The 16,508-nt window shown below is 40.7% G+C and overlaps 1 protein-coding gene across 6 annotated transcripts in view; it reads right to left on the reverse strand.

Moving 5' to 3' along the window:
- TRAPPC9 (trafficking protein particle complex subunit 9) overlaps window positions 1-16,508 on the reverse strand; it is a 466,059-nt gene that overhangs the window by 422,153 nt on the left and 27,398 nt on the right. For all 6 annotated transcript variants that reach the window (XM_035561675.2, XM_035561676.2, XM_050708965.1 and 3 more), the window contains one exon: window positions 15,682-15,825. In XM_035561675.2, coding sequence (XP_035417568.1) covers window positions 15,682-15,825 — 144 coding nt within the window. The remainder of the gene's footprint in view (window positions 1-15,681; window positions 15,826-16,508) is intronic.

Raw genomic sequence — 16,508 nt, forward strand, 5'->3', positions numbered from 1 at the left:
CAAACAGAAACAAACCTGAAAGTGTGTGCAAGAATGAGGTAGCTGAAGACTGAGACCTACCTTGGTTTAAGGTACAGTGTACATGTTCCTCTGTACATGTGCTAGCAGTACAAATAACTATTAAATACCTACATCATTTCTTGAAAATAAGTCAGAGATCTACATACGCAAAGAGAAAACAAAATAGAAAATGGGAGAGTGACGGCAGTTACTGCTTTCAAAAAAAAATTGCTTAGGATGTTAAAAAAAGTTACAGTTTGTTTACATTGATGTGAAAAACCAACTAGGAAGTTTGAACAAAACCACTAAAAAGAGTCATGCACACTTAGAAGAAGGGTCTGGCATAAGATTGGATGTAATTATTGCTTAAGTTTTAAATTTTAGTGACAAAGTTTCATGATTTCTTAAGAACTGCCTGTAGTTTTCTCTCGTATTGTAAGTAGCTTCATGAAACCACTGACTGTTGCTCAGTTTCGGGCCATTAGCTGTTCGCTAGCTGTAGCACTCCTCGGGATATGACTCAAGACAGACTCATTCCGAAACTGGGTCCCTCCCATTCCCCCAGCAAGAATCGGCTTTGAAGGATGAAAATTTCAGCTGATGACCTCGGTACGAATGGAAAACGGAGGCTGGGGAATCAGCCACGAGCTTCCCGCGAGCAGGGCAGCACGTCCTCTGTGCCACCACGAGGAACACGCGTGCCTTCGGGGGCAAACCCAATGAGAAGTCCCAAAGATCCCCAGGTGCAGGAGCACAACGATGCTTCAGATGCAGTTAGGCATGGCTGGAAGGTTACCACCAGTAATCTGAAGCAAGTGGGCTATGAAGAGAGGTTGAGAGACCTGCCCTTGTTCGATGATGAGATAAACCCAGGGGAAACTAATGACCACCACCATGAAGCTGGTGGATCCAAACCTTTCCCTGCAGAGCCAGCTGGTGTAACAAGGAGCACCAGCCACAGACAGCAGCTTGGGTGGCTCACGCTGGATATCAGGAAAACGTTCAGCAGAGCACAGCAAGAGCAGCTCCCAGAGAAACTGCCCCGGGGGCTGCAGAATCTCATCTCCGAAGGTTTTCAAAATGCTGCTAAATAAAACCGCAGCTGGTGACAGTCCTGGCTTAAATTGGACTAGGTGACCATCAGAGATAAAGTCAGAGCGGTATTTTTACTATTCCGTTATTTCAGACGGTTGCTGCTGCCTCCTGGCCATCAGCACCTCACTCTCCTTCCAAGTTATTACCACTTCAGTCCTTTTTATTGCAAAATGCATCAGAGCAACTTCCAGAAGCAGCTAGATACGCCACGGAGATCATGCAAAGGATTCTCTTATTCTTATCTTTTCCGCCTAAAAGATAAAGGAGGGCTTCATTTAAAGGGAGCGTGGAGCTTGGGACACAGAACTATTCATTTCAGCATTAAGTAAAGAACAACGGTGAGCTGACAGATTTACAAACAGTTAATTTTGCTCCTGTACGGATGCAGATCCAGTTATGATGCTGTGCAAAACGACGCGGTGATTTACGGCAGGACAGACCGTGACTTCTGGGCTGCTCCTGCCCAACACGAATTGTCGGGAACTACAAAATCGCCAACTTTCACAACGTAAACAGGGGGCTCTCCCTTAGCAGAGCATGGCAGGGAAGAAATACTCTTTAACTTGCTCGGTTTTGCCTGCCTGATCTCTCTCAAGACCTGTAATAACAGCGGAACACCGTAACTACAAACAGCACTTTCAATAATAAAGATCAGAAGCTGAAGGATACATCTGTGACAAGAGGAATGGGAGAATCAGATCATTTTCTCCTTTAAGGTTAAACTACTCACGGTTCAGGGAGGTCCTGGACCTGTTTCTGGAAGAGCACATCTCGCTAGGCGCTGCTGCGAGACAGCTGATCCCTAGCACACGCTCAGCTCGGCAACGTCAAGGTTCAGGATTCATCCAAGGATTTTTCAACGCAAAGTCGTAAAGCCCAGTGAGAACCAAGCAGTGGGATCCCCTTTTACTGTTAGAAGACATTTGATTACTTATTTCCTAGATTGTCTATTCCCTGTCAGACCAGGCAATGAGATGCTACAGCTGACATGACTGATACCATTCCATACACATGCTTGCTTTTTTTCATGCACCTGACAAAGTGCCTTGCTTGTGTCTGTGTCCCACTGAACCGTCTCAAGCCACGCACCACATTTTAATGGGGAGTAGGAAATATTCCAGAAAACATGTCTTAGACATACACAGACACTCAGAACGCCATAGCAGAGCCAGGAGTTGTAGCAGTTCGAGACTATTCTCATAAAAATTTCAGGCTATAGGATTCAGGATGTTATTTGCCATTTTATAGGAGCAAGGGCACATAATAAACGTTGAATCTGCTGAGATGGGAAGGATCACAGCTACCAAGAATGATGAAGACGACACTACAACACGCACTTCATTCTGCCCAGGAGTGAAGGCTGTCATGCTGAAGCACCAGCTTTTATTTCCTAGCGTGCAATGCTGTCAATCACTGCATTCAAAGCAAACGTGCTGCCACTTGCAAAAGGGATCTGTTTATGGATTTTAGAGTCCCATTTTTATTTCACAGTAGAAGCTCGGTGTGCTTGCCGCAAAGGCATGGCTAAAACAAGATGTTTTTCCAGGCTGCTGCTGTATGAAGTGCAGTTTGTAACACGCTGAGCCGAGCCAGCGGCTCGACTGCGTTTCACTCAGCACTGCATCTCAGCTGAGCTGCAGAAGGAATCTCCACCAACAGGACACAGCGAGAAGCATCCATTTAAGAGCAGGAGCTGCACAATCTTTCCCGAGAGCCACTTTTGAAAGCAAACATTGGAGCCTCTCTTCCTTGACTGAGTACCTTGACTGAGAAGAGCATCTGTGGCTGAGAAAGATACGTACTATTTGCAGTTTTCTTCCTCTTTGCAAAGAAGGAATGGAAAACAGCTACGCTTAGAGGTCGTTGCCCATCTAGCGTCTTCATGCTTGTGTGTGTCAGCAGGAAAGCAATCGCCACTTGATCCTTTGACCTGTGAATTAGCCTCAACAGCTTTAAAAGCCCGCGCCGCATCTGGAAACCCCACTGAATGCTCTTGTGTAGGTTTTACGGTGGTTGATTTATTGAGTGAGAAATGACGGGTTATTTTCTCATGTGGAATAACGATTCACGATCTTTTTCTCCAATTTCTCTGCAGACTCATTGAAAGCTCAGGGTCATAAAATGGCTGCAACCAAAATAAAGCTGCACAAAGCCACGGTCAGTACTGCCACTCGAGCACACGCTTCTCAGTCTGTTCATTATGCCCTCATAGTACAATTTCCCTATTTCATACAGAATTATTTTCATTACCATATTCTTGCTGCTTCTGATAACTGAAAATTTTGCAAGTCCGCCAATATTATTCGCAATTTTTTGCTTAACTACTTCATGTCAACACAATAAACTTTGGTTTTGTCCCAAGCCTGCTTGGAGCCTTTTTCTAAGATGAGAACACAAAAATCTGAAAGCTTCGGTTGCACAGTTAGAAACCATTTGTGACTGAAAGCCACTGAATGTGAAAAAAAAAAAAAAGTCTTTTTGCCAGTTTCACAATAATGTGAAGCAACATTTCCCAATAATGGAGCCACTGAAAAAATCTGAACAGGGCAGGAAAGAAGGCTGGTTATATAGAAACATTTTTAAGGACTTTGGTAACCAGTTTAACCATAACACACAAACAGCATTTCATGCCTTGGCAGATAACAGAGAAAATTAGAAGAAAACAATTGCTTTAACTCAAGAAATGTAGAATATACTCAGCCACAGTCACTACCCCTTAAAAAGGCAGACAAATATTAAAAATACGGTGTTGGCTCTTTGGCAAGCACATGGTTGGTCTTGCACTGATGAAGATTTTCTGTCCCTTGCAGAGCAATCTGCAGCAAGGCAGAATGAGGAAAGGGAACAGTTTATGTCTGACCTGCCAGTTGCACTGAAAGACAACTGACTTTCTGGTTCCTTCCACAATGTGCTAAAATATTGAAAAAGAAAGTAGGGAAACAAACAGCTAAAAGCCTTCTGACTTCAATTTTCCCCTGGTGGTAAGCCCAGAATCAGAGGTTTAACAAAAAAGCTGGTACCCAGGGTTGTTTGTACTGGCTGAGCTTTTCCTTCCCCCTTGAAAACAGCAAATGGCTCTGCAAAGGAGAAGTCAGAGGAGACCTCGTGCAGCAGTCAGCTCCGACAAGTGGCAGCCAGCTGGCCCACCCAGCTCTCTAAGGAACAAAGCGTCAGACATCTCCTTGACAAATTACTAGTAACAAGACAGAAAACAGTCAGTCTGACAGCAGAAGAAGCAAGAGAAACAGTAATTTCTGTACCCGGAAACATCAACTTTTCCCTTCACAAAATAGAAAATTGCTTGATGAGCCATCTTCCAACTAGAGAAGATAGAAAGCGTTTGCTACCGTGGAGATCTCCTGCACCACCATGCCATCAAGATGCTGTTCATCCTTCAAAGAAAAAAAGGAATTCAGAAAGGCCACAAAACACTTTAAGACCCTCAACAAAAGCTGGAGCAGTAAGTGAGTATTCATAAACTAACAGCTACACATTGTTTTTACCTTGAAGTTAATCACTTAGCTTACAGCTCGCGTGCAGAGCTCTTCGTGACCTTTCAAAGAGTCCCTCAAATTCTAGTTTGGGAGAGATGCAGAGGGACCGTTAAGCATCCGATTTGTACATTCAGTGCATCCCTCTCCACTACCACAAGAAAGCTAACGTTGTAAGCGAAGCGTCTTAGCAAGACTTGCCCGATCAACCCACTTATTCAGTATTTCAGCTGTTTAATTCAGCAGAACAGAGCAGGTCTCCTCTAATTTGCAGGCAAGCATCACCAGTTTTTCCATTACATAAAGTCTGGTAGGAATTCGATGACAGCATTTTCTACATTTGCAGTAAATTGCACCTCTAATATTTTTTGGAAGAGAAAGACTTGGAGCAAGTTAACCTTGCTTTCAAACTGCTCATGGGTCTCAAGCAAGTTGCTTTGTCTCCCAGGGCACCGTTAGCGTTTACCTTTTCTATGGATAAATAAGTGTCATGAAACTGGAACAAACTTAACATCTCTGATCTCCGCGTTTAACGTAACAAATTTAACATCTCCACACCACGTTTTGTCTATAGACTCAACAGATATTCTCACGGGGAGAACCAGAAAGGACTGGCAGACATTATATTACATGAACCCTGCTTCTTTGAGAAATCAAGCAAAATAAATCTCTAAATAAATACAGCGGAGACTAAAACTAATAAAATTCACAGTTTGAGATGGAAAAGAGAAGGAACGATAGGAAAATAATTTATCTGTGCTAGCCAGAGAGCTTGATAAGCAAGACCCACTTTCATGAATAGATCATTATGAACAGCAGCAAAGAAAGTGGCTCCATCCTTACAAGGAGGCAATGAGTACGAGGGAATTCAGTTATTTGCTGTGTAGTAGTTATAGTTCATCTCTGAAAGAGCAATCATTGGCTTTACTCCTAACATCGCAGGGTAGAGGGAAAAGGAAAATATCTGGTTTCAAAACAGATGAAATATAGGGGAGTTGTCTGTGTCAGGATAATGCTCTCTGCTTCTGAAGACCACCATAGAGAAAGAAAGAACGGAAAGAGACTGCCTAAACACACAAAGGGTTTTTTTTGGAAATTTGGTCTTTTATTACAAGATTTTTTAGCAATTATATAAAATGTGTACACATTATGTCACAGTGAGTCTGAAATTCACACCCAGCACAGAAATACTTTCAGATAGAATCTCAAAATATTGGGATAGCCGAAGTGAGAGTTCAGGAAAACGCCGTTAAAATTTCAGCATCTCGTTCTCCACTGTACCTGAGCTAACTTCAGATGTCTGTGTTCTCTGAAAAACATTTCAAAATATATTTTGTACATACAAAATCAGTATGTAAACCACTGAGCAATATTAATGATTTCTGACGTTAATACCAGCAGACCTCTCTTTACATAAAGTGGAGCAAACGAAGCAAAGCTAACTTCCAAAACAATAAAAAAGTTGAAGACAACTCCTACAAAGCCACTTCTGAGCAAAGCAGGCTTTGTAAAAAATGTACAGATACAATGGCCCACTGTTACACACACCTGATTTGGTGTTTTGGGTAGAGGAAGCACACAAAGACAGAAGGTGGTAAGAACATCATGGTAATTTCTGTAGGAGCTCTCTCCTCACTATACTGTCCTGCAAAGTCACTGGAATTTGGCCAGAGAGAATTAACATAATTCAGAGTTTTGATGCTTCCATCAGCGGTAATAAAGAGAAGAGACTCCTCTTGCCTGAGAAAAGGCCAGTTTAATTGTTTAAAGAACAAGACAACTGTCTGAAAACTGATAACGAAAACATGCCAGCTCTCTCAGCTAACATATTTGAGTTTTCCAATCCTTTTGAAAAAGCATTTTTTCAGTATCACTCCTGAATCTTTTTGTCCTTTTCAAAGCACACCCAACCTTACTCAAACAAACATAATACTGGGAGATCACCAAAGCAGATGGATGATCTTTTAAACACCTGTATTTCTATTTACATATGAACTGCTGCTTGCAGTAGCAGCCTTGATTAGGAGGGCACTGAGTCTGTTAAAGCCATACAAAGGCCATATATTTGGATTTTAGTAAAATAGTTAATATAAAAATACCTTCCTTCAGCACCAAACATTAGCAAATACACCACAAATTCTTCATGTCTTCATACTGTCAATTAAAGCATGTCTTCCTCAAAGCAGTTTTTTCTGGAACAACAGCTTGGCAAGTTGTCTTCGTTTGAACATCTCTTCTCTCAATTAATCACATCAGGCTTCTTCAAAAAACAAGAGGCAACTACATGATGATGGGAATTCTGACGTACAGCTTGGAAATTTCATTTTATTCATGAATGACTTTAAAACAACTTAGTAAGAACTTTCTGTCATAAAGAAATGCACCATTTTATTTTAATGCCGGATTTGCTGTTTCACATAAGAATTTGGATAAGGCAGAGGCTGGAGGTTTTGTCTGCGCCTCATCAAGTCCAATACAAGTCTAAACTAAGGTAAATTGCGTGAAAGACATTCAGCTTTGTTTGTAATGCCAGGCAGTTTGAGTCAGTGTTCATTTTATTTACATTACAGCATTTTTTTCTTCATGTAACACTGACTCAAACTGCTAGCCTTCATATCTTGTGTTATCCAAATGAATTTAAATCTCTCATTCCTGTTGGCGATTTTGTTACTAGTTTAGTCAATCTCACTTATTTACTCCACAATTAATAAATTGACCTAATTGTAGGCTGAACCAGAGTTACTCCAGCCACACAAGGATAAGCAGATCGCCATTTGAAACAGGTAAACTTCTATAAGCGTTTTGGTTTTCCTCTCAGCAACCTTAAGTTTCAGCATAGTCTACCAAACACGTACTTCATGAAAATAAACAACGTCTTTTTTAAATGTGGTTTTAGAGTGAAGTTGTTTAACATGCCAGCTCCTCTAGAAAACACCAGTTCCAAAGTGAGGTTTTAAAAGAATATTATAAACCCAGAGAGTTTTACCTGGCTGCTACTATTCTGTATTAAAAATAATAAAAAGAAAGCAAAAAAGATTTTAAAATATGCAGGAGTGTTTTAGATAAACAACTCCCAGCAACAGGAGCAGGTAACAGTGCTGAAGTTTTATAGCACACAACTGAACAAAAGAGAACTAGAACAAAAGCAGCAAATCTCAAATCTAAACTCCAAATCTACAAATCCTAAATACCGTCCACGTTACTGATGCCTTTATACATTAACCTCGTACGGGAAAACTTAAATATGAGTATGTAGCGTCATTCTTTGCAGTACTGCAAGAGAGGTGGAAGAGTTGGAGGAAAAAGAAAACAAAACTTTAGCCAGTGGGCTTGTGTATGGCGCATTTCCTGGTCCTCTCCATTTATCTGATTATACAGAGTACCATGATGAATGAGTTAAGTGACTTCTAAGAAACTTCCTCCTACTTCAAGTCCGAACTCAGATGATTTTTATTACAGTATGTCAGAAAGCATTTACATTCAAGCTTTTTTTTAATATATTCAAACACACTGTGCCACTACTATACCTCTAACACACACAAGGTGCTAAGTCTGCTCCATTATATTTTTATATGTACATACACACACACTTTTCTATATGCATACATAGATAAGATATGGCACTACGCTGAAGCTGTAAAAATACTTCCAATCCACGGCTAAGAACCTCCCATGCTGCTATAAATATTCCCTCTGTAATTATACTGGATCAGTCTCCATCCAGAAATTGGTTCATTTTAGCATTACAAGCCCAAGCAGAGTAGCTCCTGTTTGAAAGATTTACTGGTTTCACAAAACCCCCTTGCAGGCACTTTGTCAACCAAAACACAACGCAGCGCATTAGAACAGTTCAGTACTGTCAGTTAAGTAAAACTCACCTCAACTCAGAAGTTTGCATCTGATTTTAATTTCCACACTCTCTGTTCAGTCTGATTAAAGCTCCGTTCTTCTGAGCCCTTGAAGTCAGTAGCTTCTATCCTTCTAAAAATTCATTTATGTACTGTAGGGAACCCATGGGGAAATGCTGTCCTAATGGAAAGGTAGTATTGAGGAACAACGTTCCCTATAGCTATAAAACACTGCACGGTGCTGACAGGCCATGGCTGTATTAGCAAGTTCTACAGCACAAAAGGAGAGAGGCCATAGAGGGAATCAGTTGGTGCCTACACCACACACACTTCAGGGGATTACTTGAGACTAGTTTCAGCGTAAGCAGACCTTCTCAGAGAAGGTTTCCAGTACAGCACCTCTTACTTTCTACTCTCAAGATAGTTACTGAAGTAACTATGAAGTCCTAAAAAAAAAAAAAGATGCAGAGATTCATTTGCCACTTACAATTTTGAAAGGAGAATAAGGACCATTTAAGAAATCCACTAATTGCAACTGTCAGAGGTTCAATTACTTAATTTTTAAATTCTTTCAGCACCTTTGAACTTTATCTGGTGAACTTTATTCATTTTACAGGTCAGATCACTCCCCATCATAAACCATTCCGAGTTAACTCTTTGAAAGAATTCATCAGGTTTACTCTCCGCAGAGGAAGGGCTTTGCCTTGAAATCTTCCTTCCTGAAAAGGAAACCTTCATCAACTTCTCTGCTATGGCTCCATCTTCCCTGAGTGTGTCGTTTTACGCCTGTTACGGTTCATTTCCACAAAAGTTCAGGCAGGCTTCATGTTTCCAACGCATCTGAAGAAGTTACTAGCTTTCAAGCATTCAGCAAATTACTCTACAAAATCTGGTTTGGGCTTATGATTCCCTCCTTCCCCCCATTTAACTTGTCACAGTCGGCGCTCCCCTTTACTTTCTGTGTTTGGACACAACATACACTTTTATAGTGTAAATTTTCTCCATTTGTATTTATTTTGCCCTGCTTTTTCACTATGTTTGGATTTATTTTAATGGAGAAGGGGGAGAATACACTTACAGAGAATCTACTATGACATCTTTAAGTGGTCTCCATGCAAGCAGCAAGCACACCACTCCCAATTTCTTCCAATTAGCTTCATTACTTCTATGTAGCTCCTCTTTTCAAAGTTCGATGCTACTGACAGGGTTGTCTGTTTTTGTTAAAAATCAAGCATTCTTGTTTATCCTCATTTTTATTTCTAATACTTACCATCTTGCTGCTTACGACCTGAATATGATGAAGAGCAGGGGGAAAAAAAGAGGAACACTGGGAAGAGGCAGGGGAAATGGCAAACAACCAGCTCAAACCGAAGCTCTTAAGAACTCCTACTACAAGCAGTCTAAAAAGGGAAGAGTGAGAATATCACAGTAAGACATAAACAAGAGAACAGGACACGGCGAGGTGAACAAACACTAACGAGTTGCTCCTACAGTCCCGCAAAACAAGGTGGTTTTAAATTATCCCGTGCTCAAGAGGAGCAGCAGTTATTTAGAGGTTTGTAGGTTATTCTGAATCCCTTTCTTCGGTGAGATGCCGTTAGTCAAATCCGTGTGGGGAACTGTAATTCGCTAAGTGCTGATGCAGTTTGATTTAACTTTCCCAAGCGGTCAGGGGCAAACTGAAGACAATGTTTTATGTAAGGATCCCCAGAAACTAAATCTGGTCTTTACTGCTGCCAATATAGGCTTGGCAGAAGGGTCACACTTAAGGGCATTTGCACAGTTGGTTTTGGTCTAGCTGTCAATTTTTACGAGCTTGGTTTAATATCCTTCACTCTTTTCCGTATTTCTACGCAGCAATTTGAAATTTAAATATCGCCAAGCGGATGCATATGCAAGTTGTTCTATAAATAAAAATGTCTGCAAAATACTACGTAGTTTCCTCTTTCAAGCTATGAGATAGAAAGGCGTATTTTAAGAGCTGTCAGATACCGAGTCTGACATGTTCAAATTACGATCGGCCCAGGTTTAACCACAACTGCCAGAGATAAACAAGGTTTGGGGATTTTTTCCAAGATTAAGCCCATTGCTCCTTTGCAAAAAGGGACAGACCTCACCCTTGGCAGTTGACATGCCAGCCATCTCCTGAACACGACAGCGTTGAAAGGAGCATGAGAAGGTTCTGAAAAGAAATTCTGAAAAGAAAAGGGTCTGAAAGTGATCTCAGATTATTGTCACGCAGTCCGTGGTCCTCCAGCTACCCCCAGCTCTAAGCTATCAAAGCCGTCTGCCCAGCCAACGCTGACAAGTCCATCACGACTCATCTAGAGGACAAGGGGAACTGAAAGAGCATTTAGCATAAGGTTGGGCAGAAATTCCCCATCGAGGAGGATGATCTCAGCACCGGGGGAGAACAAGCAGCTTCTGGACAGCGAGAAATTATCTGCATGAGAAAACAGCCTGGAGCCGAGCTTGCAAACCCTGAAGTTTGAATGGCACAGATTAACATGCCGTGTGATTTTCAAGTGGCAAGCAACAGCCAGCCCTGCAGAAGGGACAGAATCGTGCCACCTCGGGGCTCAGAGTCATGTCCGTGACATTTACGTGACTCAGGGTATTTTTGAGAAATCAACAGAGGACCTCTGAAAAGAGCAAAGACCTTTTCCTTAGACAGACCCACGTTTCGCTCATCCTACTGACCCGATGCAGTCATGGCATGCAGTCACTGTCTGAACAAGGAATGATCTCACCAATGCTGGGGTATTTCCTGTGCGAGGCCTGTAGGAAGGTGTATAAAGCATTCACACTGCAAAGGAAATTCCACACACAAAAATCCCTCTTAAAGGACTCTGAAGAACTGTTAATACGGTTTGATTCTGTAGAAAAAAAACACCCAGCCACTGCAAGAGCGACCCCCCAAAGTCCTTCATCACATGCAGGACTTCGTCTGACCTCTGCGTGAAGAGAAACGTCAAAACATTTTTTTCACTGAAGATTTCACGTCCTTCGGAGAATCACTGACAGTGGCTAGAGTGACGACGATGTGCTCTGCAGAGGGCACGCCTGCGTCTAAAGCGTATCTGTAATGAAGCCCAGGGTATCATTTGTAGTTTAGCTAGGGCTAAAACAAATTTTGTCATGACTCAGTAGAAAAATAAATAAGCCAAAATTGCTCAAAATCTTACAGGCAGTGAGCAAAGAAAGCCTGACAACTAGATCAACAGAAGTGGAATGACAAGTGGATCTTACCAGCCAGGCTGCCAGGCATTCTGTGGCCATGGCTGTGGAGGTTAGCCTGTTTATTTTTGGTCACCACTGCTGCTGAAAAGACTAAAGACAAAGGTCATCGCAGAAAGACTGAATTGCACGATGCCCACTGTTCTCTCGCTGCTGTTGAAAGGTCGACATACATACATGAGGCCACACCATCATTTTTCAAGCTGTTCTGTTTCTGAAGAGAGTTATCGTGCTGATCTATGGGAGGGTAAAAGCAGCAGAACAGACACGTTGAGACACTGAGGGCCATGCTAACGCTGCAGGTGTACCTGTGCTGGCGATCCCGCTGGCTAGAGAAGCACCAAAAGGGTACCAAGAGGGCTCAGACAGCCACGCAGGCCGTGTCCAAAACCAGTAACTACGATGGACAGAAGGAAAATATGGAATACTTCTCCTGTTACCTTTGCCTGCTGGTTATCCAAGGTCAGAAGATAGAACTAGTGTCAAGAAGTCAGCGTGCACCTTCATATTTAGTACCACAATCTCGAGCTGCTTTGGGAACCAACCTCTGTCCTGCAGTTTGGCAGCGGAGGCTGCAGCTGTATCCAATGATGTAGGAAGAATCAGTGACGCAGAGGGATGACAGGAAGGCACCCTCGCACGTTTCAGGAAGCGCTTCCAGATCTTGTTCTCTCTCTCACCTCGTGTCACTCACCTTAAGTATTAAGGTATCCAGAATGCTTGGTCAACAGGCGAAGCCTAACCTCTGCGTGTTTCACGCAAGGCAGAGTAATTACACCGCTGACTAAGGAGGTACTCAGCAGGCGGATCAGCAGAGATCTCAGATACACAGCCCACCACCTCACCAGAACGCTGAAAAGCGGGAGAACAGCCAGAGGACAGGAAGATCTTAATGACGCTAAGAAGCACCGGAAGGTGAACATGATCTCCTCAAGTAATTGAAGAGACAAACGTGGAAAATATTTAATGAACTGAACTTGTCCAAGGAAGTAGCAAAGCATTCCTCGTTTCATGCCATACCACGAACAGTGAGAAAAGGTCACTTCTGTGCACCGAGATCCTTGTCACCAGAGAAGTAACCAAAGCTTCAGGCGTGACAGAGTTCAAAACCCACTGAACACCTGGAAGAACCCGAACGTGCAGGGGTGCCACACGTGCTTTCTGAAAGTCAGTTCTGTGCGGATGGTCACACTCCGGTAACTGCTGTTTTCAAGTAACTCTGTGCTTAGAAAAGCCCTATTAGATGAGCCCCCTCAGGATCATTTGTTCGCAATATAAATTACAGTCCTTTTAAGAACTCTGGATACTATCAATAAAAAAAAAAATGTTGTTTTTCAAGTATCTGACCTTACCCAAATTAAATTCAGCGTGAGCTGTACGCGGTGTTATGTTTCAAAAAGTATTATGCAAAAGAGATGGATTTAATTCCAAGCAACTTTGTATTTGCACATTTTAATTCTTTCTGAAATAAGGAGTGATTCTCGAGGGGTTGTTAACATTACAACATAATGGTTGGAGATCACAGAGCTTTAAAGCAGAGTTTGGTACCTCTTTTTGCTAACCAGAAGATGGCATTTTACAGATTTATGTAACTAAATAGCTTAATTTTAAATCAGACTCTGATTAAAATGACGACTGACAGCTCCCATGTATTTGATGATACTGTTATTTGGCTTTGCATGTTTGGAAATTGTAGTTCCGGTACAGATACACAAAAATTGTGTTCTTAAAATAATTATCAGCATCATTTAATTAATTCAAATACAAGGAAGTTTTGTTTTAAACACAGACTATTAGACAATGCATTTGTGTTCTGTGAATAGGAGCAAGAGCTTCTAATTAGATTTTTCATTATAAATACAAAATCTCATCCTCTTAAATTCGACTTGAAGCAAAATCAAATTTTTCTGCTTGCTGAAATCCGAGTTCCTCAACTTCAGCTGAAGTAGTAAATGAACAGAACTAGATTAAGAAGATAGAATGAGCCAATATTCCTTTTCTGTGTCTACAAGAAGCAAATCCAGAGACATAAAAGGCTTAGATTATGTTCCAGTACCAAAAGTTTGCCTGGTAACTTCCTTCCAGTTTAGAGTTTTCACTTCCATTGGTTTTATTTTTAAAGATGACCTGCAAGCTGTCTGAATTTTAAATATAAGCACAGGATTTAACATGTATCCTCAATTACAAGCTTTAAAAATAGGAAGTGTGCTTTATTTAAGAAAGAAATAGTTCTGGGTAAAAAAATTATTTTAAAAAGAGTGAATTTTCCTCTACCTCTTAACTTCTAATGTGGCAACTTTCCACAGAGAATAATAATAAAATCTTAGCATTCTTAAACTCCAGCGCTACTGTGTTATTTCAATTTCATAATGAAACCCTTATTGGTAAAGAAAACCCTGACGTTTCAGTCATGATTATCAGAGAAGAATACTAGTTATATCTTAAAAAAGTGTGAAGTTATAAATAGATATAACACTTTGTAAGTTCATAATATAATGGAAACTGTTCACAAACTTTAAATAAATAGTAAGTAGCAAAACCTTACGCATACAAAGCATCTTGCTTTAGTCCTTTACCACAATCCATGGTTCAAGGGGGTTCTTTGTTTGTATTTTTCCTGGTAATAATGGAAAAAGAACGCTATAAATGCACAGTAATTTTCTATGCTAAATGAATCCTTGCAGACGAGCACACAAGAACAGCCTCAGAAGAATTAAGAAAAAAAAATACAATTCAGAAGTAAGTTTCCAGTACTCACTGGTACTCTAGTTTGGAATACTCACCATGTCTGAGCAACACACTATCAGCAAAAGATTTCAAACACAATAGCGAGCTTTGTTTTGGACCCCTTCAGCAGAAATGGATAAAAAGATTCAGCTACATTTCAAACACTTTGGAGAGCACTGAGTTTTAATTTTTCAAAGACACTAATCGTCAGAGTTATCAGAGGTCTCATGATGCTGGAAGCTTTACTCAGACATACAAGGTTTGAAGACAAGAAAGACTAGAATTTCAGCTTTCATTTTTTTTACATAGAGGAAACTGAAACACAGAGAACATTCACGGAGATTCAAAACCTAGTGGCAAATACAAAAATATGTTGGTTTTAGGACCTTTTTAGGATTTGGGATTAGCAATAACATGTGGACATACGTGGAACAGCTCAAAGCTTTTTCTTCAGTGAAGCTTTCCATCCGTAAATCAATGAAGCTTCACATAAGAGCCCTGGAAAACCCAAAAACCTGGAAAACCTTTCTGACAGCAACTAAGACCTACAGAGAGGCAGATAATTTATTCCAGTATACCAGCTCCTCTCTGTTCCTCTCCTTCCTCCATTACTGATTTAGCCACTAAACAAACAAGGGAATTCGTGAGTAGGCAAAGAGCTGAAGCCTGCCAGCTAAATTGTTGGTTGCAGGAGTCACCAAAGAGCAACATTTGCCCATTACTAAAGAAGAAAGGAGGAAAAGCAACTGCTGAATTAAATTCCATCTTGCTCAGCTGCTACAAGTTCATTGTCACAAACACAGGGACAAGGACTGTGCCTACTCCCTTAGAGGACTTCTTTACCACAGAATCCTCTAGGTTGGAAAAGACCTTCAAAGACCATCGCAGTCTAACCAACAAGCTGACCTACCAAGTCCCATCACTAAGCTACATCCCTAGCGCCGCATCCACACATCCCAAATTAAGCCCTCCAATCATACACCAAAAATCTACAGAGGAAATGGAGCATCAGGCTTGAGGCAGTCAACCAGCAGACAGAAAACATTTAAGAAAGTCTTATTTTAGCTACTACGTATCAAGGTCAGGACACTGCAATATTTAAAATTAATAACGCTGTAGACTTGATTGATTGCCATCAAACAGCTACCCAGTGTGCACACAATTCTCTAACTTCTGGCCTCTCCACTACTTCTCAAATTAAGTATACTTCAAAGCAAAGTCACGTCATTTCACTGTAGGACAGAAAAAAGTGCAGATGACTCTCCTCTTTTTTAAAATCATACCTTGATCAGAAAGAAAATCCAGCATGGTCTGGAGAAGGAAGGACAGATGCCTGACAGACAGAGCAGGATTGCCCATTCTTCTGGAGGCATACACGAGTTCATGAAGCAAACGCATCTGTACTGCAGCCCATCCTCGATGAGTTCCTACAAAATAAACATGTTTTGAAGCTAGAAGTCATCAAAAAACAATCAAATTTGGTTTTCTGTATATTCTAAGCAGTAATTTAATGATACTTAGATTAAAATCACCCAATGGAACCAATAATTACAAAACCCAAAGCTTGGACTCAAAACAGTGGAAAAAATAGGGGCTTTGGGTTTGTTGTATATTTGACTGTAAAGCAATTTTTGTTTCATATGCTTGCTTATTGACTAAATTTATCATTAGAACTCAGAAAACGAAGTTAACACTTCTCATAAAGAAAAAATAATACAATATACAATTTTAACTTCTCCAAACAATAAATTCATTCAAGATTTTATACAGAAACTTCACTTTCATCTAAATTCAGTACTTAAATCTCTCCAAGGATCAAGCAAAATGTTTTCTCCCGATACTTTCCTCACCTTTAAAAGTCAGTTAAAAAAGAAATAGACTACAGGACACGAGGCATATCTCCTGATTATTATTAGTCTTTAAAAACTAAGTTTCAGACTACAAATTATTTCATATTTGCCAAGTTTCTATCAGAACAATAAACAGTGCATCATAATGTAGGCTTTCTTTTGAAAATGTAATATTCAGTACACGTTATGAAACTTAACCTGCTTTTAGGTCATTCAAGGAGTAATGGTTTTAAACTAAAAAGGGTAGGTTTAGATTAGAT

The sequence above is a fragment of the Cygnus atratus genome, chromosome 2, assembly GCF_013377495.2.
Source record: "Cygnus atratus isolate AKBS03 ecotype Queensland, Australia chromosome 2, CAtr_DNAZoo_HiC_assembly, whole genome shotgun sequence".
Lineage (NCBI taxonomy): Eukaryota > Metazoa > Chordata > Aves > Anseriformes > Anatidae > Cygnus > Cygnus atratus.